The sequence below is a fragment of the Macrobrachium rosenbergii genome, chromosome 37 (genome assembly GCF_040412425.1).
Source record: "Macrobrachium rosenbergii isolate ZJJX-2024 chromosome 37, ASM4041242v1, whole genome shotgun sequence".
Classification (NCBI taxonomy): Eukaryota; Metazoa; Arthropoda; class Malacostraca; order Decapoda; family Palaemonidae; genus Macrobrachium; species Macrobrachium rosenbergii.
Window position 1 is genome coordinate 29,924,309 of NC_089777.1, and position 27,005 is coordinate 29,951,313.

Consider the following 27,005-nt stretch of genomic DNA (forward strand, 5'->3'; position numbering starts at 1 on the left):
GCAAAGGTTTGTTTACAAATATCGTACCCAAGACTCCAAAAGGTTGAGGGTTACGACCGAGGTTGCACTATACCTAAGGTAGAGGATGGATTTCCTTAATTGCAATGGCTGTTCAGGTTTAGTTCACAATTTGTGTAAAATATTTAAGTTCATTTGCCAAGTTTCTTAAAACACTAATACTAGGTTATGAAACTTTACTTCGTTGCTAGATACATGAACCTCAGGCCCACCCGTCTATATTTTTCGGACCTCTTAACTCGTTTTAAGCATTCTATTCATTATTTTTGGTGCAAACCACTTGTTTTTGTTACCTTTGCCGCATATATAAAATATTTTTTGGTGGACCAGTGGGAAACTGGTTTTAAAGGGGTGACCGATAAAAAAAATGTATAGGGCTGAACCACAAGATAAGCAGTCGAAAATATAGTGTTCATGTCATTAATCATTATGAATAAAATTAATCAGTATGAATAAAAAATGCATTATAAAGACAATGATCATGTTGCAAGCTCAGTTACAGGGATGCATCCTAACTGTAGCCTCCCTAACAACCTAACTGGGAGGCTGGGTCCTTATTGTTTGGGGGTGGTTTCAGATATCCCCTCCCCCATCTGACCTGACCTAGAGGACTGCAAGTCATCGAGAAAAATACAAGGATAGGTACATTCTAACCATTCTCTCATCATCTGGCCCATCCTAGGATGCCAGGTCTGTACCTGGGTGGGGATGCCAAGGCCACACCCTCCAACCTAACTTGACATGGGTGCCATAAATAATAAGCTCAGTATAGACATTCCTATCATCCTGACCTAGCACACTAGCCACTGGGCCTAAACTGTCAGTTGTCCATCCATGATCCCCTCCTCCCCTCCCCTCAAGCATTGCACACAGAAAATTTCTTACCCTAAGATTGGGAGGTACCTCTTGTCTCAGTTATGGAAATTCATTGTACTTAAGAGAGGCAGTTCTGGCAGTTCCAGATTGGTAAGGGTTGATTTAAATTAATTTTGAAATGATGTTTAATATAGGTATTGCCCTTGCCACTGGAAATTCTTATACCCAAGGCAGCCATTTAATAAATAGAGTACATATGGTGTTCAAAACTGGGAGGTTCAGAAAATATCTTGGAATAGCTTCAGGAGAAATCTTGAAATTTTTACTGGGCAAAACATTATTTACTATTATGTAAGAGAAAACATACAAGATTGCCTAAATGGCTGCTTTAGCAGAGGTGTTACAAGTGTCAATCTCCTCCCAATGTTCAAGAACTTGGACTAGAAAATCTTCAAAACAGTAATGTGGTCTCAGATAGTGATGTAAGCCTTCATATTTACATTGATAAATATTTAACTTATTATTCACGTGCCTTTTATATTTCACATGAAAAAAAACTCCAAATTACCATTTTGATTATTTTCTTGTATTAAATTTGGTGATGGTGAAGAATTAAATTATAGTATTACTCTTGAACGATTTATAAAACAGAAATTTTATTGAACGGGTGTTTTTGACTGTAAGCTTTGCTATATATTTGTATGCACAAGATATGCTCAGCTTTTCCAAAAGAAGTAGGTTAATGTTATTGGTTAAGGTGTAGTCAATAAAATTCTTTATAGCACTGAATCGAATAAATTAGTGCTAATGCGTGACTAATGATTGTAGTGTTTTTTTTTATAACTACAGGGTCTATCAACCTTGCATCCCTATGCCAGTCTGTATAGGAGTTTATAGGAGTTTCTGATCCTTTGTGCATTCTCATAACCAGAAACATGACATTTGCTAATCAGTCTTGAGTTTTCTCCCACCTCAGGAGTTAGTATTGTATATAAAAGGTGACAGTTTTATTCAGTAATTTGTATTTTTCATAGTTATACAGACCAGAGCCTTTATCATAATTTAATTTCAACCACACCACATAGTCCCTGATTTCAAAGGAAGAAATGCTAGTCACTGATGCTAAATGTAAAAGTGAATTCACCACCTTCCACCATTTAACTACAATACCTTGTTACTGAGCTTCAAGAACCATTTTGAGATGAAATATGTAACTAAAAAACTGAGTGTTTAGCTTTACTAATGCTTTGAGACTTCTGAAAGTGAATTAATAACACCTACTCCTGATTATTCCCTTGGATTAGCTAATACTGTATTTTTTATCTGTATTATAGTTTTGGGAGAATGTACCTCTGTATTAGATAAAGAGAAGGCATATGATGTGGCAAGGAAATGATAAATTATCGAGTGACCTTTTTGATTTTGTACAATATTTTTTATTGCTGCACTGTTAAATGTTCCTGGAAAAGCCAGCCATCCTTTATTTCATAGTATTGTATGGTGTTACTTTGAAATTAATGAGAACTTTATCATTATGGCCAGTAGTTAAGTGTGAGCAGGTAATTATTGAGATACCAACATCATCATTGCCTTTTATTTCCATAACTTTGAAAGGCTTAAAATACTACAAAATTTTTGCGACAAGTCTTGACATTGCACACTGTAGTGACTAGAAATGGTGTGTCATCATTATCTTAACATATTCCATGTCAGAATTTCCCATATTATTTATAACTTTAAATATAAGTATTGTATAGAGCATATGTTAGGTCAAGGTTAACTAAACAATTAAGACACCTTATTAGATTAATATACCAGAAATGCAATGTTGTGAATAGCTATAGATCTAGACTGAATTACTGATGCTAATTAACAGTTTGATTATCTAAAATCAGATGAAGTAACAGCTGAAAGCTTCAGGTTTGATTCACCTCAATCCAAAGCATGTTTTCAGCCTATGGAAGTGATAGGTCATCTGTGGTCTGCACTTAGTTCGTGCAGCAATCCAGAGCAGTTCTTCTGCCCATTACCTGACATTGAATATAACCGAAATTGAGATTTTTGTAGCTTTGGAATATAAACATTTTAAATTTTACAGTTTTTTTTTCATATTTGATACCTTTACAAATCCTCACTGTATTTATGTAGAAGCTAGTCTTCCAATCATATACATGTTTTGTGTGACCACAGAAGAATAACAAATCATAACAAATTGTTCGGGTTGCCTTCCATACTCAAGGGTTGCTTTCCTTGGCCTGGAACCACCAGTAGTTTTATCATTTGAAATTTTCTGGCTTTCCAACCAGTGTCAGATGAATTATATTGATGATAGAGGTTTTTATTGTTTTTAAGCATCATGATTATTCACCTCAAAATTTTCTATGACTTTAGGTACATGCGATAAGTACTGCTCGAATGTCTGAATCACTGGTTCGCTTGGTTCCGACCCCGAATTATCATGGATACAGTGTGAAATTCTGTCCTTTCAATCAAAATGTTTTGGCTATTGCAACTGGACAGAACTTTGGACTTTCAGGTATGATTTTTTTATAAATTATTTTGCTCAGTATGTATGCAAAAATGTATTTAGTTGGCTTGTACTTATAAAACATATTCTTGATCTTGAAAGACTTGAGTAACTAAGTGAAGCAGAGGATACATTAAATTTGTTTAAATTAAAATGCTGTATGATGACTCTGAATGTCAGATACTTTACTCTTCTATATCTTTAACTCATTCTTTACCTACTCTGGTCTGATATTGTTTACTTGTTCTCAATATTTTCATGGGCTTTCAACACAGAAAAGAACCTTTCCATGTTTTAGATTTTCTAGGGAAGTTTTCAGAAGTCCATTAGAGTTCTGTATTGTTTTAGTACTTTTATATATTTTTGTATATATGATTGAAAAATCTGAATAATGGTTATGGTAGTTTAAATGACATGGTTAAAACTGCATATGTTACTCCCACTGATAGTTTGGTCATAGAGTTAAGTTAGAAGTACAGTACTGAAAAGTATTTGCCATGTTCCAACTACTGTATAGTAGTGGAATAATGGATATAGGCTTCCTTACATCTTGCTCTTATATGTAAATGTAGTTATACTTTGGGTGGTTTGTTTATCCGTTCACAGTCACTTATATGAGGAAGAGAGCTAATTTTTTCTCTCTTAAAATTTATGTGGTCAGTAAGTGAATACAGTATGCACAGGCTTGAGTAACTTGTAGTGTGTGTGCTTAAAATAAATTGCACTTATATGTTGATATGCTTGCTTGATAAGTCTAGCATTAATTGTTTCATTGCAGAAAACAGTTTGAGTCATAAATTTAATAATGACTGTGAATAAGTTTCAAAGAGGTTAAAGAAATCTTGTAGATAAGAACTTCAAGATGGTAAGGAAGGTTTCACATGAGCTAGGATTTATAATTAATTAATGCTGAAGCAAATATGGGAAGACTAGCCATTGATCAAGAAGAAGTAGATGGAGGTCAGGGAAACTTTGAGGAAGTGAGGATATTAGATATTGGGTGTTGATTTACTGATTGCCAGTACCAATATACTTAGGAGAGGAACAGATATAACTGTGGTGAGATGTGTAGCCAGATAACCTTCATCTTAACAAGGAGGACGGGGAAAATCAAGGCTTAAGGAATTTAAGGTGATTTAGGGATGAATTATGTTTTATAGATTATTAATTACAAATTAAATCATACTGATAAAGGAGAAAAGCATGGAAATTAAAGAGGGTCCTATTTTTATTAATTATTTTTTTCTCAACGACTGTTTATAACTGTTTAAGGGATTTATTTTCAGGTAACGGTAAATTGATAATAACCGACCTTACTGGACCTGGAAATGGAACTGTTTGTGACTGTACATGGAAAGATGGCTTGTTTGATGTTACATGGAGTGAGGACTTGCCTTCACATGCTGTCACAGCATCAGGTGATGGTTCATTGCAGCTGTGGAATACTGCCAGATCAGAGGTAATATGAACTGTCGTATTTACTGAAATTCTGTTTTCTTGTAGGTTCCAGTACAGTACAACCTTTTTAGTGTAAGAGCTTTTGAAAAGTACTGTATGTCAAATTACTCAGCAGCTCTCTGTAAGCTGTACTAAAAATCACAGTAAATTGTTCTTTGTATATATAATTTATTAAAACTAGCTTATTTGACTCTGAATGAACGACTTTACCCAGTGCATTAACAGGAATAATTAAAATTACACTATTCACTACCAGATGGTCAGTTATGGAACTTAACAATCCACATTCACAAAGATCATTTGTGCTTTCATTGTCACAGAAACATTTACGAATGTTTATAGTGTCATTAGTATCTGTGATGAAAGCCACAACCACTGCAATTGAAATGTATCTTGATTACTGTCCCCTGATATAACAACGTGGCACACTGACTTTACGGTTAATTCACATTCCTGTAACTCACTGTTAAGAAACTCAAGCTCATTGATTTCTTCTAACAAAATCACATTAAAATTAACTCATGTTATAATAATTATATATTCGGTACAATAACTGTAGATAATTACAGATATGAAATGATAAAACAGACCTCAGACTAGATGGCTCCCAGTTTGAAATATAATGTTTAGGGTACAGTATTCTCAACAAATTTGAAACAGACAGACAGGTCATGAAAGGTGAAAAATAATGCATGACATACCTCACAACCTTTTTGAGGGGCAGACACTGATAATGAATGACTCATTCAAGTAGATTGATACCTTTCTTAGACAACTTAGTATATTCACAAGACCAGCAAGAAATTATTGTATGCTATGAAATACCAGTCATGATTTTCATATCACATTAGCTGAACAGTTATGCCTCACTGCCAGATCATTTTGTTTGTTAATATGGGATAAATGGTGTAATTTAATTAGATTGTCCCTAGACTAATTGAGGTATCCAGGCCTTTAAATGAGATGTTTCATATAATTTTGTTGTGATTTGCTTTTTTGTTATAGGCTCCAGTGACAGTGTACTCAGAACATAAAAGGGAAGCATATAGTGTTGACTGGTGTCAAACTCGTGAACAACAAATATTTGTGTCAGCATCCTGGGATGCAACTTTGAAAGTTGTAAGTATACCATCTCATTGTTATAAGAATTAGATTTCATAAAATACAGTGATATAATATTAGAAAAGACCTCAAACTAATTAGGCCTCCCCACTATTAATTTGAAATATTTTCATGGTTCTCATTTCATTATTTTTTTCTCTCTCTCATTCTCTGAGTTGCTTCTTTCAGAGGGCTGGGTTAGCATCCTTTGAGCTGTTATAATCCATACTTGGGTGTATATTCCAAACACTCTTTTTTATGCCTAGATGCCTGGGGTAGAGTAACAAACCTAGAGGTTAAATGCTACCTGAACTTGTGAAGTGATGGTTAATGGTGGGTGAAACTCTTCCTGTAAGGAGAGTCACCTTTATTGCATAAATGTGGCTACTTCTTGATTTGTTTTTGGGGAAAGTGAATTGATGGATAAATACTCTCATGACTATTTTTCCAGTAGTCTATTAAAACATCAATTTCTCTTAGTTGTATTTCATGATTGTAACTTCAGGTATTTGGTTACTTTGATGATAGCTCCTGTTGTTGCCTGTAGACATGCAGACCACTAATCTCTTGTCTTCTGCTGTCATCTTTTATTTTGGCATCCATTTGATGTCATTCAAGCAGTTCACATTGTCAGTTGATGTTAATACTAAACAATGAGTGCTTATTATTTCATGCTATATCTTTCAAAGACCTGTAGAGTAGGAAGACCATTTGGATCTTGAAACGCTAATTTACAATGGTAAAGCAATGGCCAAGGCACCCACCACCAATTGAGGTACTATCATTAGAAACTCTTGAATTTTTCAAGGATTGGGCAGAAAGTCTGATGTTGGATTTCTCTCTAGGTATGGTCCTTTTTCTTTACATACGCATACATTACATTGCAAAATCCTGGACATGTGCATTCTAGACCATTCCAGCATATTGTAAAGTACTGCAGTGTTTGTGGACCACATAGAAATGCAGTACTAGTGATCTTTGAATTGTTTCCAAACAGTATTAAATTCTATTTTGCACAGAAACTTTGGTTTATCAGATGAGACTTACCTAAATCCCTCCTTTAAGAAACCATTACTGCTTAAATGTACTGTATAATGCCTTTTCTAAGGCAGGGAGATGGCAGTGTCTTTTGAATGAGCACCCAGCTTTAATAAGACCTGTTTATGAATGTGGGTGCTGTGAGGTCCAAGTTATAAAGGTTTGTGGCACACATAACAACTTTTATTTGTGTTCCTTCTATTGCAGTCCAGACTTAGATGATAATCTTTTTTACTGTCTTCTCATCACTATACCCAAGACATGGGAAGGTGATAGAAAGGCCTCCTGTGTGTTTGTTGGTGATTTCAGTGCTTAAAATAGGGAATTGATGAATTATTTTTCTTCTCTCAGTTGTTGCCATTGCATTATAAGTGAAGCCAAGCACAAGTCTGGTAATTGCTTGGATTTAGTATTCCTCGGTTCCCTTGCTTTTATAACCAGTGCTGTGGGTCCCTGAGTTGGGGCTGTTGATAAGGCTTTAGTTTCTGTAATGATTAAAACTGAGCAAACTGTCCCTGAAGTATTGTACTTTTGTAAAATATACATTAAATCTCAAGCAGACTTGAATGGAATTCTGAGTGATCATTCACTTTTGCATTTGTTGTTCTTGTATAAGTATTCTTTCAATTGATAGTTTTATCAATATACTGTAATATATAGGTGGATTCCTTATCGTATGCTGAGTTACCAAATTAAAGGCAAGCCTGGTTCAGCGAGATGTGCTTACTTGGAGAAATGGGAGGCTTATAATCTTTGGAAAAGTAATAGATATATTTGACTTTTCTCAACTAGGAGCTGTGACTCAGAGTTTATGCTTTGGTTGGATATGAATACAATTTGACCATAAAAGAAACCATTTCTGTAACAGCTCAGCAACATAAATAGTGGGATACTCTCATATGGTGCAGATTCTACGGATCCTTCTTTGCTTAAGCCAAATGGCTCTGTCATTCACTGTTCTAAAGAAAAGGCAACCTTTTTGGCTATGTTTGTTCATATACAGAACAAACCTTGGGTCTTAACATAAGGGAAAATTCTCTAGCACCTGCTGGGGTCCAGTTAAAAAAAATTACAAGAAATTTAGTGGCATCAGGAGATAACCAAGATGGCGGTGAGGGGGAGGCAGAGCTGACCTTCTTCACCTCATCCCCGGTTGAAAGCCTCAGAGCAGGTCGTGCTGTTGCCCATTCTGTCTGTAGCATATTTTGTTAACTTCCTGCCCACATTACACCATAGAATCCTGGTTTTTTTCTTCTTTTTATTGTGTTGTGACCTGTGATTCTGTTTTTATGGTATGAAATCCCACATCCCTTCCCATCATTCAAAGCCTCAAAGGACAATCCTTGCTCCCATTTTCTACCTTCCTTCATGAAAGACCCCCATTCTTCTTGTAGGAAGTGTAGATTTAACAACTGTAAAGTAAGTACAGTCAACCCCCTGGATTCGCAGGATCGCAATTTGCAGACTCAGCGATTCGCAAGATTTTCTGTGGAACCTATCTATAAATTATTCGCAGGAAAACTCACCCGTTCACGGATTTTTTCATAAAGCAATATTCTGTACAAGCAGTCCCCGTACAGAATTGGTTATGCAGATGATGCTATTGTTTTTGCTTAGATTCCATTTCCTCATTTTGGACCTGTGGTTGTTGAATCACTGGACTAAAATCAGCACATGACATAATGAGAGGAATTAAACCCTGAAATAACTCAGAGTATGATTGTTAGCAGATCTAGGATGCTGGATTTCCTCTACACAGAGCTTGTCATTGATAGTGTTTCTTTAACTACATTATCTAATTTTAAATTCTAGGTGCCATTCTTAATTGCAAATTCACTTTTAGAAACTTCTTTAATTGCACAAACTGTTGTTATACAGCATTAAGAAATTCTCTCAAGATTTGTGAAGATGCTCCTGAGGAATGTTTTGATTCTTTCATTCTTCCATGTTTTGAATATTAATCCCCTTTGTGGTCTTCAGCGGCTGGCCTGTACGGTAAATTGTTGTATGAGAACTTGAGTTGTGTTAAATTTTTAACCCCGATCTTGGTATTCATTTCTTGAACTGTCATATATTTAGGTCATTGTGCATGCTGTATTAAATATTCAGATCTTCCTTGACTACAAATGGAGTTCATTCTACCAGTCTTGTATTTTCTTCTGCAATTGAATACCTTACAGTTTTATATAAGTAACTTACCAGGTAATTACATAACTGTAACTTCTATCTTGTGCAGCAACTTAAATTCAAAATTTGCGCTAGCTCTTCAGTTGTTTAGTGCAAGTGACTAGTCCCACCCACTAACGGGAGTACCAGGAACAGCTTAGCAGACAACCTCATTCTGTTTCTGCTGTGCCCGATGTAAACATCGGGTGTTTGCAGCAGGTGAAGTATTACCACTGATTTCATGTAGCCTTGAAGCTTATCAGCTTTCAGGATCAGTTTTTGAATGTTTTGTTATTATTAAGATCTGATGCAAGTTTCTCTTTTTTATTACTGTAACAAATTTGCAGTCATGATTAAACATCTAATCATAATTTTCTTTGCAGAGAACTGAAAAAGTGTAAGGGCAGAATGTAATAAGGAGAGAAATTGTGCTTTATTTTTGGTTGCAATGGGCTTTAGGAAGAAGAGACATTCTTGACAGCTGAGAACCAGCTCCAAGTGCCAAGGAGCACTCACCAGCTCCTGAGCTACTAGCTCGCCTGGCGTCAACTACAGCTGAGAGCATCCAGCTCCTGGTCGTCTGACGTCTACTCTCCCTGCATCCATTTTTTCTCTCCTGCTACTAGCCCTCTTATTTTTATTCACTTGCTCCCACGCCTAGCTCCCTCACTTCACTCCCGTGCCTTTGCCAGTCTTGTGTCTGGGTTAACAGAAAATTAATCTTGTAACAGTGTTGTGCAGTGGAGGAGGTGGCTGTTCGTCCTGCTGACTCTCATAGACAAAGGTCCCTGTCAGACTCCCTAAACCTGGGAGGAGGCATACTGGGAGTCGGGAGGTTGGTGGGGTCTACCCACAGGTAGTTACCCGCTGTCAAGCTTGTTGTCCAGTCCCAGGTATCAACAGACAGCCACTGGAAAGGCATCTTGCTGGATGTGTAGTGGAGGAGGTGGCTATCCAGCACATCATCTCCTAGACCTAAAGTCACTGTCAGACTTCCCTAAACCTGGCAGGAGGCATACTAGTGGTCCAAGGGAGTCCGAGGGTGTTTGCCCCAGGGTAGTTGCCCCTTCAGTCGAGCTTGTAGTAAATTCCCAGGTATTGACAGACAGCCACTGGAAAGGCACCTTGTTGGATGTGTAGATTTAAACAACCAATGGAAAGGCATCTTGATGGATGTGTAGTGTTATCATCATTCGTCAGATTGACATCTTTCTGAGCGCCTGGTGTCAGCCTACTAGTATCCAGCGCCAGTTCCTGCTCACCCGCCGCCTATTCCCGAGTGCTCGCACTTTCTTTAGTACCCGGCGCCAACTTACAGAACTCCCAGTGACTGCTCTCATGCGCCCGGTGCCAGCCTACTAGTCTGGCGCCAGTTCCTCTTTAGTACTCATCGTCTTTTCTAAGAATGCATTGTTGTTCTTGAGCACCATTTTCCAATTGAACACATGGCTGCAGTTTTCAGTTGACCGGTGCCAGTCCCAGACAACCAGGCACTAACTCTTCAGTATCAGACTCCCGCCTCTGAGTGCCGTACAGCCTGCCCACAAGCGTTTTGTCTCTCTTCAGTCTGTTCCACCTTTGCCTAAAAGTTCAAGGCAAGCCGACATTGCTCCCTTTTTAGCAACAATTAGTGTCTCAGAGTCCTGTCCTTTGCATACAGGGATTTTTGTATCCTGAATTTGTGCTTGTTGAAGGAAGCTCCCACCTCTGGCGCTTTCTTTGTCCTCCAAGAAGTCTCTCAGGGAGTTTGGAGTTTGACTTTTGTTGAAAAGGGAGCAAGACAAGTGTTTTTCGACTTTCCCCTCTCTGGTGCTTCGACAGAACTAGACCTCCTTGTGGAAGATCTTGTCAAGATTTTGAAGTAAAAGATTTTTCATGGCTGGCAACAGGAACAATGGCCAAGAAGATAGAGAACTCCCAAGTGTTTACCAAGAGGCATTGCCTCAGATTGTCTCTTAGTCCTGTCCTGTGTGGACAAGGCCATTAGAGATAGTTGTCAGATATTTCTGCTCTTTTCTTTGGAATCTCAAGAAGAGAGACCTCTGGTGCTCCTTTACTACTGAGAGAGCCACACAGTCGCAATCAGCCCTGTTATTTTCGCCTACAGACCTACATCACCTCTTCCTCAGAACACTGTTTCCATCGCAAGTCAGTTTTTTTAATGTCAGTCTCAACTCTCGGAATTTTCGGGTTTTCTGTCTGCCAAGAGAATCACAGCTATTTTCAGACTGTCTGCTAATTTCTAGCCCCATTTTATTCCTTCTTGGAACATAAGTGGATGAGTCTACTGGGGATTCTGTCGTCCACTGAGATGTTAGTTAAGTTAGACAGACTTCATAGGAGAGTTTTGTGTAACTTTTCCTCTGGTTTTCATCCAGTTCTGAGGTTTCCGGCTAGCTTCATCTCACAGCCCTCCTGCAGTTTCGCTGCTGTTCCCCTTGTCTCTTCCTCGGTCCGACTTCCTTTGGAATGGCTATATCTTCTCTCCGGAGCATTCTTTTATTGAAAGATGGGCTCCAAGCAAAAAGAGAAACCGCCATGAACTCTTTCGGACCAGCGCTTCCTAGCAGCGCCTTGATCAACTTCTGAGCTCCTGGTGCCAACTTCCTGGCGCCGTTTCCCATATGCCCAACGCCTGTTCCAGAGCACTCGGCACTATCTAGCCGGTACTAGTCTCCCACCACTGAACGCCTAGCCCTTGCTCATAGACTGTTTTTTTGTTTAGAGACTTGTGCCTGACTGCAGAAGAATTCGTCACACCTGGTTTTGGATAAGGCCACTGTTTTCCATGCCTAGGCTTTTGTGTCTCTTCCAGACTTTTCAAGCTTTTTATAAGCTTGCCAGATATTAGTTTCAGCTACGTACAGTTCTACATATTCTTTCGGTCTGTACGAGGTGTCATCAAGTCCAACCAATGCGTCATTGAGTCTAAATAAGAAGTTGATCCTGCTCACATGTCCATGTGTCCACACCGCCATCAAGAATCAGCAGGGTTACCAACTAGTCCGCTCAGTTGTCTGCAAGTCTGCACGATGATCTGCAAGTTCGTTCAGTTACTTTCAAGTCCGCAGAGTCATCAGCGAGCTTGCATAGCCCACAGCTCCCTTTTTTCTCTTTGATTAGAGAATGAAGTTCAAGACGGAGATGAACCAGACAGTCCTGTCGTCCATTCTCCAGGGCGATTGCATAGAGACCTTGGATATGCAGGATACTTCCTTCCATGTTCACGTCAGACTCCAGAGAGTATCTCAGGTCTGTTTTATGAGACAGGATCTTCCAGTTCATGGATCTAGGCTTCGGTCTCTACGGTTTAAGTCTTTTCTCGAGTCCTTGTTCCTCTTACATCAGTCTTTCCTGGATGACCAACGTCTTAGATTCCCCTCAAAGTTTTTTGAACACTAGACCAACTGGGCAGGGAAACAGCTGAACACTGCTGTTTTTTTTTTCCCAAAGCCCCAGATTTAAGTCAGACCTACAATGGTGGCTGTTCAAACTTAGACTTTCGGAAGTTCCTTCATCCTCTGAGACTAGACTTAGACCTCTTCTCAGCTCCTTGATCTAGATTGGGGGAGCTCGCTCAGGAAACCGGGAAGTTTCTGGGACGTGTCCCCAAGAAAAACGGAGCCTTCACATCTGTATCAAAGAGCTGAAAGTGATTTGCTTAGGGCTTCAGTGCTTCTCGACCCTCATTCACTCCTAGACTATGGCCAACTTTTTACCCGTTTTCCACCTTCAGGAACCTTCATCTTCCTCTCTTTTGTTCTCCAGCCCCAGACCTTCTAGCATGAGCAGGAGGCATCATGCTGCAGTTCGGTCCAATTTGGACCCCTACATCTTTCCGCCCTTCAGCTTAGTCAAAGAAGGGCTGAACAAGTTTCAGGCTCATCGCAACGCTACGATGACCCTCTTAGCCCCGTTCTGAACCATGAATAATGGTTCCTGAACCTGCTACGGTTGTGGGTGGACTCTCCAAGACTCTTTCCACAATCCGTATCTACTCAATCATCCTCACTTCAAGAGATACCACCATGGGTGGTCCACTCTTACTCAGACAGGCTTCAGACTATCCAGGAGCATGTCAGAATGAAGGGTTTTTTTTTTCAAGACATGCTACAAGAGGCTACTGAAGAGGCAGATGTCAATCTTCTAGCTCCGTCTACCAGACTAAGTGAGCAATTTTCCGAAGTGGGTGTCTTAGTCTCGGAGTCTTTTCTTCTGAGACACCTATGACTCAAATTGCGGATTGCCTCTTTTATCTGAGGAGATGTAGAACCTCTCATTAAAAGGTATTGAACTATGCTTAACTCGCTGTTTAAGCAAGGGTCGTAGACCTTTCGTCATACCTAAATATTATCGTCCTTTTCTTGTACTTTGACAAGTCCAACCAAGGAAGGAGAACCTGGTCTTCTGGAGCCTGGACGTAGTGCTGAAGTGACTGACAGGTCCCTCTTTTGATCCCCTACGATGTTCTTCTCTGAAAAACCTTACCCAGAAGGATACCTTCCTGGTGACCTTTTCCTCTGCTAAAACATATTAACGAGATTCAAGCCATCATTTTAGAGTGGGTTTTTTGCTTGTTTACTCTTGGGTTTTTAACCAAGAACGAGGACCCATCCAAGCCCTTAATCCGTTCTTTCTCCCTTAATAATTAACGGACATCCTTGGCTCTGAAGAAGAATAGACAGCCCTCTGTGCAGTTTGAGTTTTCAGGTATTACCTGAGCAAGACCAGATGAGCAGGGGGTCATCTATAACTTAGTGTTCTGGCAAGGACCCATTTCGACCTCTGACTAAGAGCGCATTGTCTTTCATCCTGACTTTATTTCTGAGACCACTCTCAGGTTCAGGAGAGCATTTTGCCTACTTTTAAGCGAAGCTAAGGATGTCAGAGCAGCATGTACCTCATTAGCTTGGAGGCACTACATGCCCCTTACTTCCATTCTGCAATCGACCTACTTGAAGTGTAATCGACCTTCGCTTCTCACTATTTTTAATGAAGTTAAAACAGTGTTAAAATTCTGCAGTACCTTGTAACCATTATTAGTAACTGGCTTGGTATCGCAGCAGGAAGCACAGGATTTTCTCCTACTATCTATTCAACTTGTGGTAAGGTGTCAAGTTTTGGGGAGGCGGGGGTGTGGGGGGGGTACAGTGTACCTGGAGCACCCACCACTCTCAGTGGATGGGTTGTGGTTTTTATTTCAGTGTAGGTGACAGTGTTGTCGGGTTCTTTTTATTGTGGTACTGCGCCTAGGGCAAAGGCACTTTTGAAGCATTGCTAGCCATCGGATAACTCCTTCGCTGCAAAACTTCCACTAAATGCTTTGCTAGCCATCGGAATACTCCTTCGCTGCAAAGCTCCCACTTAATTAGAGGCACTCCACAGCTATAACGCCATGCCACAACAGGTTAAGATGAGCACCAACCAGTGGCAGTATTCTTCTGCAGTAGCTCCCTTAACTGATAAGGAAATGACAAGCATTGTTTTCAGCGCTAGGAACTTTTCTGTTTCAAATTCATTACATAACTTAATGTTTTGGAGTAGAATATGTCCATGTATCCCACCCCCTGTCAGTATGGGATTCAGTTATGTAATTACTTGGTAAGTTACTTATATAAAATGCTATTTTTATAATAAAAAAGTTTTATATATACTTACCAAGCAATTACAGAATCAAAGCCAACCCTTCTCCTCCTCTCTGATGGACATAAGGCACAAACAGAATGAGGTTGCCTGCTAAGTCGTTCCTGGTATTCCAGGGCGGGACTAGTGACCTGCACTAAACAATTGAAGCACTAGTGTGAATTTTGAATTTCAGCTGCTGTGCTAGTTAGAAACTACAGCTGTGTAATTACTTGGTAAGTATAAAACTTAATTTTATTATAAAAATAGCATTTTTCTAAAAGTTTTATTTTTGTTGTGACAAAATCGTGGAAAGATCCTCCCTAATCTGTAGATGAATCATTGGATCTTTAGAAGTTCAGACTCAATGCAAATACCGGTATCTTTTTGTTGAGTGGGCTGAATGAGTCTTACTTCCTAGCTAATTTGTTATTTATTTTATTTATTTTACTTAGACTCACTTCATAGCTAATTTGTTATTCATTTTATTTATTTTACGTAGACTCCTCTTATTTGTTATTTATATCATTTTTCATATTTCTTTCATAACTTATTCTTTACTTCCTAATTTCCTTTCTTGAATAATAAAAATAAAAAAATAATAATAAAACCAGTATGGTATGCTTCCTTTTACCAAATACCATATGAACAGTGAACACCAGACAGAGAGGTGTGATGCTAAAGAACTCTTATCATTTCCCTTGTGCATTGCTGTCTGGCATATGTTGAAGAGTAATAACTTTGGTTTACTTATGATTATACAAAGTAGCAAAGAAGTTTTATATTTTGTTGCTACAAACTGATGATTTCTCAGAAGACTGTCCTCCCAACCCGTATTATTTGCTCAATTTTTGTTGGTTCCAGAGGTAGAGGAGAGAATTGACAAATGCAGAAGGTAAGACAGGGGGTTTTACATGATTTGGAATGTTGCTGCTTTCACTGTCATACTGGTTTGTTGGATTTTCCCTGGATGGTACCAGGTGTTCTTTAACTTATTCACAATTTGCTTGCACACCCATCTGTGCCTCAAACAATCTAACCTATCTATACTTTTGACATTATAGTAAGTACTGTATATCCCCTTTTCTACTGCATATTTGCCAGCAATAGAGTTTTTTTCTCTCTCTCTCTCTCTCTCTCTACTGCTTTGTTCCCTCTCTCCCATTATCATGATTTCATTTATTTGGGTCAACTCATAAAAAAAAAAATGTAGTGAATGAGTTCATACAGTTTCCACAGACTCATCACTTCAATAGCATTTGAATACATTTCTCTGTGCTTTGGTCATCAACATAACCATTTGTCAAATAGCATTTTTTGTGTCTATGAAGCATGATGTATACTGTATTTGAAACTTTTCATATTTTAAAAGGATTAAATTTAGATCAAAATTTTCAGTGGGATCCAAAACGTGAGAGGTCTCTAATAACATTATCAGGGCATGAAGCATTAGTATATCAAGCCATGTGGTCTCCTCATATCCCAGGGTGTATTGCATCTGTGTCAGGTTAGTTTATTACCGAGTAAATTTTAGTGCATTCTTTTAAGGTAACAAATCCTGTATTAATATAACAGCATGATGTTAAGGTAATTGAGAGTGATGCTTAAGAAGAGCAAATCTATGAAAGGAAAGATGATTTCCAATAGGAGAATCACCTTTTATGACTGAGCAAGACACCCAGAGTTTTAAAAATGGTTATTGATGAAGTTAGTTATAAGAATAGTTTATGCAGACTGTCAAGTTAAAGTCTTAGTCCTTAAGGGGTGTGTCACAAGTAAATCAAAACGTAAAATGTCTTGAAAAGAAGAGATTTCTAAGGGACAGGATCACAACCACTTAGTAAAGTAAGCAAAAATTACGTATTCCAGTACTGTACATGTAGGGAATTGTTCTCATGTCTTTTTGATATATTTCAAGAGCTTCTGCATAATTATGATACAGACAGTCCTTGCTTATCTGCATTCCGGTTTTACAACGCTTGCTAACGACATCGTTAACCAGATTTTCAGTGATGGTAAGCAATTTTCAGAGTTGGTAAGCAGTTTATTGGCGTCAGTAAGCAGTTTATCGGTGCCGATAAGTGGTTAACAGCGCCAGTAAGCAATTTATTGGCACTTATGATGTTGTGAACATAATTTATTACCATAATTATCTGCAATTTTCGGTTAGCAGCACAGCCAGGAACGGGACCCCCATAATTAACTGGGGACTGCCTGTATTGCTTGTACTTCTCTAGATAAAGTATTACCTCAGGCAATGCTGTCAAGAGTGCTGGAACCCTTACCTTTACTTCCTTGGCCATATTGTATGTATCAGCTTACGTATTTCCCAGGAATATAGTGTGGAAGTTGTAAACTCAAGCCAATTGGTGTGATCAGTCATTCAGACCATTTATTCTAGAATATGGAACTATGTTTCTATCCATATTTGTCTGTCATTTGTCTTGCCAAATTTTAAAAGAGAGCTTTGTCAACAGCATGCACAAGAAGGAGAGTCTGTTAACTCAGTGAAATATCTAGGCCATGGCAAAATTTGTGGTAAACTTCTTTAAGCCTTTGCTGACTGCCAAGGGTGTAGTGATATTTTTCTGTAAGCATTGTCTGTAAAGTGTCTTATTATGTCATTATATTTTTTTGTTATATGAAAACCCATTGATCTTTAATATTGTATGTAAAACAAACCCAGTTTCACTGACTTCAAGAGTTGAATAAAGAAAGGTTCCATGGTGCATGCCCAGCAGGTATTCCACTGTCTGCCTGCAGCATTTGTCATTCTTCTGTTTAGCTCAAGTTGCACTGTACTTATGTGGTGTGTCTAAAGTCTATACCAAGTTCATTCCTAGTTTTTGGTGGGTTTTCCCTTCTTGGGCCATTTTGCCTTGGTGGGCTTCATCTCATCACATCTTCCTCACATGCCTGTCGGTATGTTTGGATTTTCTTTTGGTATTTATAGACTCCTTTTGTAATTCATTTTCTATCTTTCCTTGGCTTTTTTAGAGCACCGTTTGCCCTTGCTTCCTTCTTTTTGGATTTTAATTACTTTTCCAGTGTTGAATTATGTATCTAGTATATTCAGTTTGTGTGTATTTTTAATTTAATATTCTTTGCATATTTATTTAGGTTTACTGAACTACTGTATAAGTAATGAGCACCGGAAGTGGGAGTGAGTGTCGGGACAAGAGTTGTGACAACCAAATACACAGGAGCAGGGTAAACAAGATCTGGAAAATTATCCATGCTATGCGTACTGAACTATAAGCTTGGATTTCAAAGAATATACTTTTATATATTCACCATGAATTATTCTCTTAACACATAAAGAGGGGTTTCTGATTTTTGTTCTGTTTGCAGTAACATTTTCCTTGCTGTCTGTCTCTGCATATTCATTCCTGTTTGTATTATGTTGCTGTTGCACTTTCCCATGTTTGTGGCAACACTTGGGGAAGAAATGTTACCTTAATTGCACTTCAGCATTCTCCTTTAGAAAATTTCATAGGAGACCACTGCACATGTAAATGGTGGGACATGTGGGACATGTATTCTTTGGAACTGGTAGCAGCTGAAGGGCAAGGGGTTATTTGAAGGATGGAGATAAGGGATTCTTCATCTTGTTCTTTGTAACTTTTCTTCCTTTCTTTTACAGCATCATAGGATAGGAATTTGGAGTTATTAGCAACTATGTCTCCTCATTTATGGGACGCATCATCTCTCTTTATTTTTGGGGTCAGGCTCATCTTCCATTCCACCACTACTAACAGATGATGGTAGATTGGTTACTGTGCCTAAGGAAAAGGCTGAACAGCTTCATGGAGCTTTTGAATCTTCTCCATGATACTTGTCATCCTGAACCTATTCTTGATAATCTTGATAGCTGGGTTGGAGAAAATCCTTTTGATTTCTTCCCTTTGTTTTTTAAAAAGGTTTCGAGTGTATTGTCTCCCAAGATTAGTAGATTCTATAGATTTTTAGGTCAACATGATATCTTGCAGATGAATGCAAGCTTAGTAATCCAGTGGCTGTCCCAAAGAGTAGCATATCTGCAGACTGCAGTAACTACAGGCTGATTTCTATTCTTTCTGTGCTGTCCAAAGTTGCAGAAAAACTTATTTTTAAGCCACTATATAAGTATGTGGAATCTAAAGGATTGTTGGCTGATAGTCAAAGCATATAGGAAGCAGTTATAGGTACCTGCAATGCTCTTTTAGGTTTGGCATGCCATTTGCACGAGAACTTTTTGACAAGGGTTTTGAGTGTAGAGTAATTCAAACAGATTTTCATGCTGCTTTTGATTTAGTAAATCACAAGGCACTCACTGTATTTATAAACTTCAGAATCTTGGATTGGGTGGATATGTTTTAGGATTACTTCAAGATTACCTTACAGGATGATTGATTGATTGATATATGAAATTTAGGTCTTGAAGACCAAGCATTGGAATCCATCAGGATTATTCAGCACCGTAATGAAGGTAAAATATATAAATTAATGATATGATTGATAATAAATAGGTGAATGATGACATACTAGTAAAATTCAGTGTTAAAATATGAACGTAAAAAATGAAGAATGGTATTAGATAGAACCAACAAAAAATAAGTATATATTAAACTTTTATATTCCAAAATATATACTGAGTATAAGAATAAATATGACCAAAATTTTTATTAAATATACTGAAGTCATATCTCATTAAAATAACCAGATTCTTTCAGATAACCCATGAGGTTATCTACCTCAACGTCATCATTTAAAATTTCTAAAATAGTCTTTTCAGTTAGTAAGTACTTTGCCTAAGGCAGCAGTGAGTTACTGTTCATGGAATCTTTAGTAAACCAAAACCTATGGCGTCTGGAGATCTACAGGGTAGTGTTCTTGGTCCACTGTTATTTCTAGTATATATATACAAGCAATATGGTTGTTGGCCTGGAAAACAAGATTGTTCAGTATGCCAATGATGCAACTCTTGTGGGTGCAGTCAAGTCTCCACTTATGAGAAATGAAGTTGCCCTTAGTCTCAGTTGGACATGGAGGGGATTAGTGAATGGTGTAATTGGTGGGGTATGAGCCTGAACTCCAGTAAAATTAAAACACTTTTGATTAGCAGACCTCAAACAGATTTTCCAAATTAACCTCCCTTCAGGTGGTTGGGACTCTGCTGAATGAGTCTGAATCTTTAAATATTCTTAGTGTAACTTTTGACTCACTTCTTACTTCAGGGAAACATCTGATAGAAGTGCCAGCAAATGCCGCACAAAATTTATATGTATTGTACATAAGGCCTCACATATTTATAACTGATAAAATCAGTGCAACCTGTTCTATGTCATTTGTCCTTCTTTTACTAGAGTACTTTTCTCTGGTGTGGATGTCTGCTTCTGCCAAAGATTTATCTCTTTTAGGTAGAGTGATTTGTGGTGGTAGGTTTCTATTTCCTAACATTAGTTATGACTTGGACCGTCAATAGATGGTCTCTTGTTTGTCATTTTTCAGAGTTGTATTTTAACAGAGATCTTTCATATTCACAATTGATCCTTGATCTCCTTTTTCCCTCTGAGAGTAACCAGATATGCTGAATAGCAGAATATGCAGTAAATGTGCCTTGCTCATGAACTTCACAGTTCCAGAGGTTTTTATTCCTCACACCATTGGACTGTGGTACAGTCTCCATGAGTGTGTTCAGTGTGGTATCCTTATCACTAGGGGTTGGGGATAAAGGAAACACCAAAATACACAAAGTAGGTTCTTAATGTCTAAGTGAAATAACAAATTCACAGAGGTGCAATTATGTGGCTGCAATGAATGCCAGAGGCAGTCCTGTACTGGCAAGACATTACTGCCAGAAGGGCGAGGTTTGGGTGTAACATATTGTACATAATACATTTAAGAATAACATACATTTAATACATTAGGGAGGTATATGCATGGACATGAAATATAAATGAATGTAATACATATATATAAAGGTTCATACATCACACTGAATATGACTTTCATGTGCCTACACTGAGGATGTTGCACAATTAGAACTTCAATAGTTCAAGCAGAGATCCAGTGCATTATCACCCTAAAACAGTTCTCTATGCATTTTAATAATGTAATTGAATACAGTGGACCCCGATATTTGCAGGGGATGCGCCTCAACCCCCTGCGAATAGCTAAAATCTGCAAATAGTTAAAACCCCTCTAAAAACTCTCAGAACTGCCTATTTGATAGTTCAAACACAAAAAAAAAAAAAAATTCTAAAAATGCTTATACAGATAGTCCCCAGTTAACGGCGAGGGTTTGGTTATCGGCTGAGCACTGGTAACTGAAAATTGCTGCTAACCGAATAAATGGCATTTACGATGCCGAAAGTGCCTATGACCTGCTAACAGTGCCGTTATCCAGTTAACAGCGTCAATAAGCAGTTTATTGGCACCGATAAACCACTTACCAGCACCGAAAATCTAGTTATGTCATCATTAGCCATGTGCCATAAAACCGAAATGCCATTAACCAGGGACTCCCTGTACCCGAGTATTTTAATAGTTTTATCACAAAAAGTGCATCTAGTCATGAAAATATGAAAATACAGTAATCTGTGAATATTCCAGTGAAAAATACTGCAAATAGGTGAATTTTCCATGAATAATGTGTATATATGTTCCACAGAGAAATCCGCAAATAGGTGAGTCTGCAAATCCAGAACCGCAATTAAGCAGGGGTCTACTGTATTTATCTATTTATTGATTAATTTAATTAATTTTTTTGTAATGACTGGTCTCTTCTGTCTGTATTTCAAATGAACACCAAATTTGTTTGAAGCTTGGATTTCAAGTCAGTTGGCCCTGTGGGCTTGTTTTATATGAATAGGTTCATGTTCTGAATAATAATGTTAATGGACCAATTAATGCCTATATAAATCCATTTAATTTTACTATGCAAAAGATCTCTTCTGTCTAATAAGCTTTTCTACTCAAGGCGAATCTCTTGGACCCTCCATTTCTTCTTCTTCACAGAAGCTTATTTACAAGGCTCCTAAAGCTACCACTCATCAGTCTAAAGCAAATAACAGTTCAGCTCCACACCTAAATTGGGATTTGGGCTGAACATAAATAATGAATTAGGGATGAAAGATTGAATTTTTATAAAAAGAAAAATTTTTGTGGGGGCGGGGGCCCACAAACCCATCACTCATATGATAGTTCCCTTCTGAACTCACACTATATCTCTTGACTGCACAGGAATTAAGGCATGTGGTTGATAGGTACCAGGGGTTCTTGTTTTCTTATTGGTATACATGCACAGTGGGTCTGATATTCTTATCTCTTGCCAACAAAAGTGTAGTGTCTAGGATATTCAGAGACAATGAATGTTGGTTGAATATGAGTGATGGGTATATACTGAAAAATGTACTTTTGTCTTATAAAAATAATTTTTTTTATCCTAGTGTTTGTTCCATGATGTTTTCATGAAGGCCTACACTGCTGTAACTTCTGTACTGTAGCAATGAATTGGTATGCAAGCCTAGGATTTTAAATATTATACAGTATATGAGAATAATGTGAATACTGCATTAATATTTTCTGTTTGTAAGCAAGTACTTTTAGCTAATTATATTTACCTATTATGTAAGTGTTTTACCTCATTTTTAATATACTCTAACCTTAATATTAAGTTGGCCTAGTTATTATTAGTATATTAGTGAAATTTTTACCACAGCCTAGACCTTGTAATGCGGTACAGGACTGATTTTTATGTGTGGATACTGTATTGTTTTAATATTTAATAATACAGTCATATTTTAAGAATTTGTAATTTGTTTAATTAAATTTTTCTTGAAAGTACAGTATCAGATTTACACAATTGTCTAATAAGATATGTCTTCATATATAGTATTTGTTTTTATGTTTATCAATCTATTTTTTTTATTTTAGTTATTGGTTTATAAATAAGAAAACACAAAGTCCTTGGGTCTTCAAAGTTTAGTCTGTGGTGTTGTGGTTAATAAAATGACACTGTTTAGAACCAAAGACCATACGATATTAAGGAAATCTCAGGTTGTTTCTGTTAACAGGTGACAGAACGCTCAAAATATGGAATGTCCGAAATGGAAAATCCTCAATTACTATCCATGCCTGTGGAGGAGAGGTTTTAACTTGTGACTGGTGTAAATATAACAAAAACATCATCGCCACTGCTGGCACAGATAATGCCATAAGTGTGTGGGATCTTCGAAATACTGTTCAGCCTGTTTGCAGACTTGCGGTAAGACATAAATTGAAATGTCTTTTGTATAAATGTTTTGATTATTAGGGTATTTGCAAGGTACATCACCTTGAACCCTTTTCCCCCTCCTTTTTCACATTACTGTATGAATAAGCAGGATTGTCTACTGTTCATACAACCGTAAATAATAATTTGATTTTTGTAGATTTTATGTATGTATATACTATGCACAGTATGTATAAAATGCTTGCATTACCATTATGTCATTTTTTCATATATTTGCAGGGCCATGAGTATCCATTGAGAAGAATAAAGTACTCACCATTTGTGGAATCACAGCTCGCTAGTGTTTCTTATGATTTCACCACAAGGTATAGTATAACAATATTTCCAGTTATTTTACCTATGCTGCACAAAGTGTTTGCAAGATAGAGAAGAAAATTTTAGATAGATGAAGTTAGCCCTTTTATGATAAAATCATACAGCCTATTTCCTTAGATAACCTGCAATTCAGGCTTCCAGTTGACTACTTTTCCAAATTTACCATGTAGATCCTACTTGTTACTCTTGGTCATGAGGTTATTATATAATTTTTCTATCAGTAGCTAAAAAATTGTAGATTTGCATACTGTCTTCTGGGAATTTTAAAAATACTTGTGCTATTCATTTACAGTTTCAGCATTTCTTTGAAAGATCAAGGCTCATAAGGGCATTGCTTTTTTTGTCATTTTAAGTTCTTTGAAAGAGGATCAAGGTTATAATACATTTTTGAGATTTTATGTGTGTAATGCAACCCATAAGTCTTTGATGCATACCCATTGGGACTGCTTTTTATGTTAGTTGAGAGGGATGAGGGCCATTCATCCTCATCGTCTATGTGATGCTTATTCCTTATGTCTCTGGTGCTAACGGAATGGCTGCTTCTCTATAGTATGTATTCACACACCTCAGGCAATTGGTGAGTGTCTTGCCTGGAGCTGTGGACCACTGTTTACAACCCACTGCTTTATGAAAGCTTCCAGTCTGTCATTGATGTTATTGGTTTTAGTTCTTATCTTTTATGATAGTTTGTCAGCTGTAGTTGTAATTTTGCAAACTAAAGTACAAAGAAGTATGGAAAAAACATGTATAACCCACTAAAAGATACTGCATCTCCCCATCCCAGAGTATCCAGTAAATATTTTACCATGAACATACTCAGGGATTGTTACTGATTTTAGTTCTTATCTGTTATGATATTATGTGAGCTGTGATTGTAATTTTACAAAAAAATTAAAATACATATTTTTATGAGTGTCTTGGAAAATTGGCCCTGTACAAGGTTGGCAATATTCACTTTAACTTCCCGTAGAAGGTATAGTAAATTTTTAAAACTTTTTTCTTATACCATGTGCATTTGCATATCTTCTTCTTTCTACTGATGTGTGTGTCTTTTTATAAATTGGTCAACCTTAAGAGTTTGCCCTGTCTTCGGGTGTTCTTAATGTGTATTTTAGCCTAGTCTGTAAGGGTTAAATTGCAGTTCAGGTTGCTCATGGCTAATGTGCTTGAGGTTGGCATGGAAGAATGAAGCTTTATTGAATGGTGGAGTGTGGTTTGTGCAAACAAACTGAGGTCTTTGTCTTTCAGAAGGTAAGTTGTTGAAGTTAGAGAAGTCATTGCATGGGATAAAATTGTTTCTTCCAACAGACACTGGATAGGACACTGGGCTATCTAATGTTTTAGCATATGCAATATAAATACAGTAGTAGGGGGATCAGACTTGGGTATAATATAATGTTCAATGTAATCTCACAAGCTTGTGGGATTAATTGTGAACTTATCACTAATAAAAGTTATCTAGATAATAATGGGATGTTTATACATAAATCAATGATTTTTATCTCTCATAACAATTCAGAAGACTGTTACAGTGCTTTTAGTAATAATTGCTTAATGATTGTTATTTTAGAGAGGTTGCTGCAGAAAAGAAAATTATTGCCCTTTGAAGGACTGCTATGCTGTGATTCATAAAAATTTATCACAGTGGACCCCTGCCTATTCACAGTTCTGGATTTACGGCTTCAGCTATTCGCGGATTTCTCTGTGGAACATATATATATTTTATTGGTGGAAAATTCACCTGTTAGTGGTATTTTTCATAGAGAAATATTCACAGATTACTGTATTTTCATATCATTTTCGTGACTAGATGCACTTTTTGTGATAAAACTATTAAAATATTCAGGTACAACCATTTTAAAGGGGTTTTTTGGTGGTCTGAACTATCAAAAGGCAGTTATAAACATTTTAGAGGGGTTATAAGTATTCACAGATTTTAGCTATTTGCAGGGGTTAGTGGTATGCATCCCCCGCGGGTACCGGTCGTCGACCGACTGTATGTATGTTTTTCTTGCATAAATATAATTAGTAATATGTATGAATGTACATCATAAGTAAGTGATCAAAGGTAGACATTCCCCTGTTTACAAATAGCTTATATTCCAAGAGGCTGGGGTAAGTCAACAGTGTCCTAATTATAAATTACTATGTTGGAATACCGAGGTGTTTGCTTACCAGTGTGGTTCAGCTTTTAAAGAGGCAGTATGATCATTTTGTAATGTTCTTTAAATCTTTAAATTGAGTGATTGAAGGATTTCTTCATAATTTTAACTGCATTACTGTACTTTCTTTTCAGAGTGTGGGACTACAAGCTACCTGCTCCTTGCTTAACAGTTAATAAAAAACACACAGAATTTGTTTATGGCTTAGATTTTTCAAACCATGAAGAAGGGCTCATGGCAGACTGTGCATGGGATCAAACTGTTGGAATATATAAATTTCCACCTGCCGCACCAACTTTATCTAACTAACGTTTTCATTGTTTTACATTTTTCATGGTTTTACATTTTTAAAGCCAGTCCTTAATTTCTAACTGTAAGTTAAAGTTGATTATTCCAGAATGCAAAACTAGTCTTTTCAATGACATTTAGTTCTATAAGGTACTGTCCTGTGAATGAAATGGTACTTGAAATGTGGATGAGACATTCCCTCTAGAAAGACCCCCCTTCCTCCGCCAAAAACATTTGCCCTTTTTCTTACTATTTATATTAGCCAATTTTTGGAGAGGTGCTCTTCATCAGACCTTCTGTAACCATATATTTTTTAATCTATTTTTCAGTTAGCATTTCAGTCATGAAATTGTTCATATACTTTAATTAATAAAAATACAGAGTATTTTGTGTGGTTTGAGTAGATGCATGTTTCTTTTGTTGGGATGTATAAAGTAGGATGCCCAATTGCTGTTTCTTTTTTCTTTCAAGTCTTTATATTGATGGGGGGACACCAATTTTCATATTATACATATATATATTTCTTTAACCGATTTTTTTATTTCTTTCTCATTTTTATCTTCTTCATTTATGTTATCATCAAAATCTTCAATATTATTATTTTATCATTATTTTTCATGGGGGGAGCACATGCCCAGGTCCCCCCCCATCCACCTGTGCCATATTCCAATGTCTGCGCTCAGTTATAATTGACAGATTGTCAGTTGGCATGTAGAATTGCTTACAAATGTATTGGTATTTTTCCAGCCTTCAATGTTGCTTATACTTGATATTTTTCTTTTGCTGAAGGTAGTTCCTAGTATTTCTCAGGAGGAGCAGGGTTACAAAGGTAGCAAAGACTAGGGCAACTGACAGACTATCTAGAGCTTGTCAACAAACAGTCAGTCATGTGGCTGAAAATGTTCTCATAATTTGGTGATATTTCAGAGGCAATGATTATGTATATGTTATGCATACCCGAAGTTACAAGGATTGTCAAATGAGGGAGTTGACATGAGAAACATGTCACACTAAGAAATAGCATTTCAACAGGTTGGAGCTCATTGCAGCCAATAAACACACTAAAGGGCATGAAGCCCATAGGAGGCTATTATCTACAGTTGACGTAAAGAAATGAGTAATATGGTAACTTGAGACTTTAGGAGTTATCTCTCACCAAGTGCATAAAAACGTTAGATTCGCATTATTGGGTTTGTAAATCTTTTGAATATGAGAAATT

At 37.3% G+C, this 27,005-nt stretch overlaps 1 protein-coding gene across 2 annotated transcripts; it reads left to right on the top strand.

Annotated features, from left to right (window-relative positions):
- Positions 1-26,315, top strand: LOC136825443 (peroxisomal targeting signal 2 receptor-like). Of its 2 annotated transcripts, none has more exons than XM_067081893.1 (8): positions 1-78; positions 3,226-3,370; positions 4,648-4,820; positions 5,825-5,938; positions 16,145-16,253; positions 22,804-22,994; positions 23,241-23,326; positions 25,633-26,315. In XM_067081893.1, exons 2-8 carry the CDS (start codon positions 3,250-3,252, stop codon positions 25,805-25,807), a joined length of 969 nt encoding a protein of 322 aa, XP_066937994.1. In that variant the 5' UTR covers positions 1-78; positions 3,226-3,249; the 3' UTR covers positions 25,808-26,315. The 2 variants fall into 2 exon arrangements, with proteins under 2 accessions (XP_066937994.1, XP_066937993.1); XM_067081892.1 differs by lacking the exon at positions 1-78 and adding an exon at positions 90-116.
- The last annotated feature ends 690 nt before the right edge of the window (positions 26,316-27,005 follow it).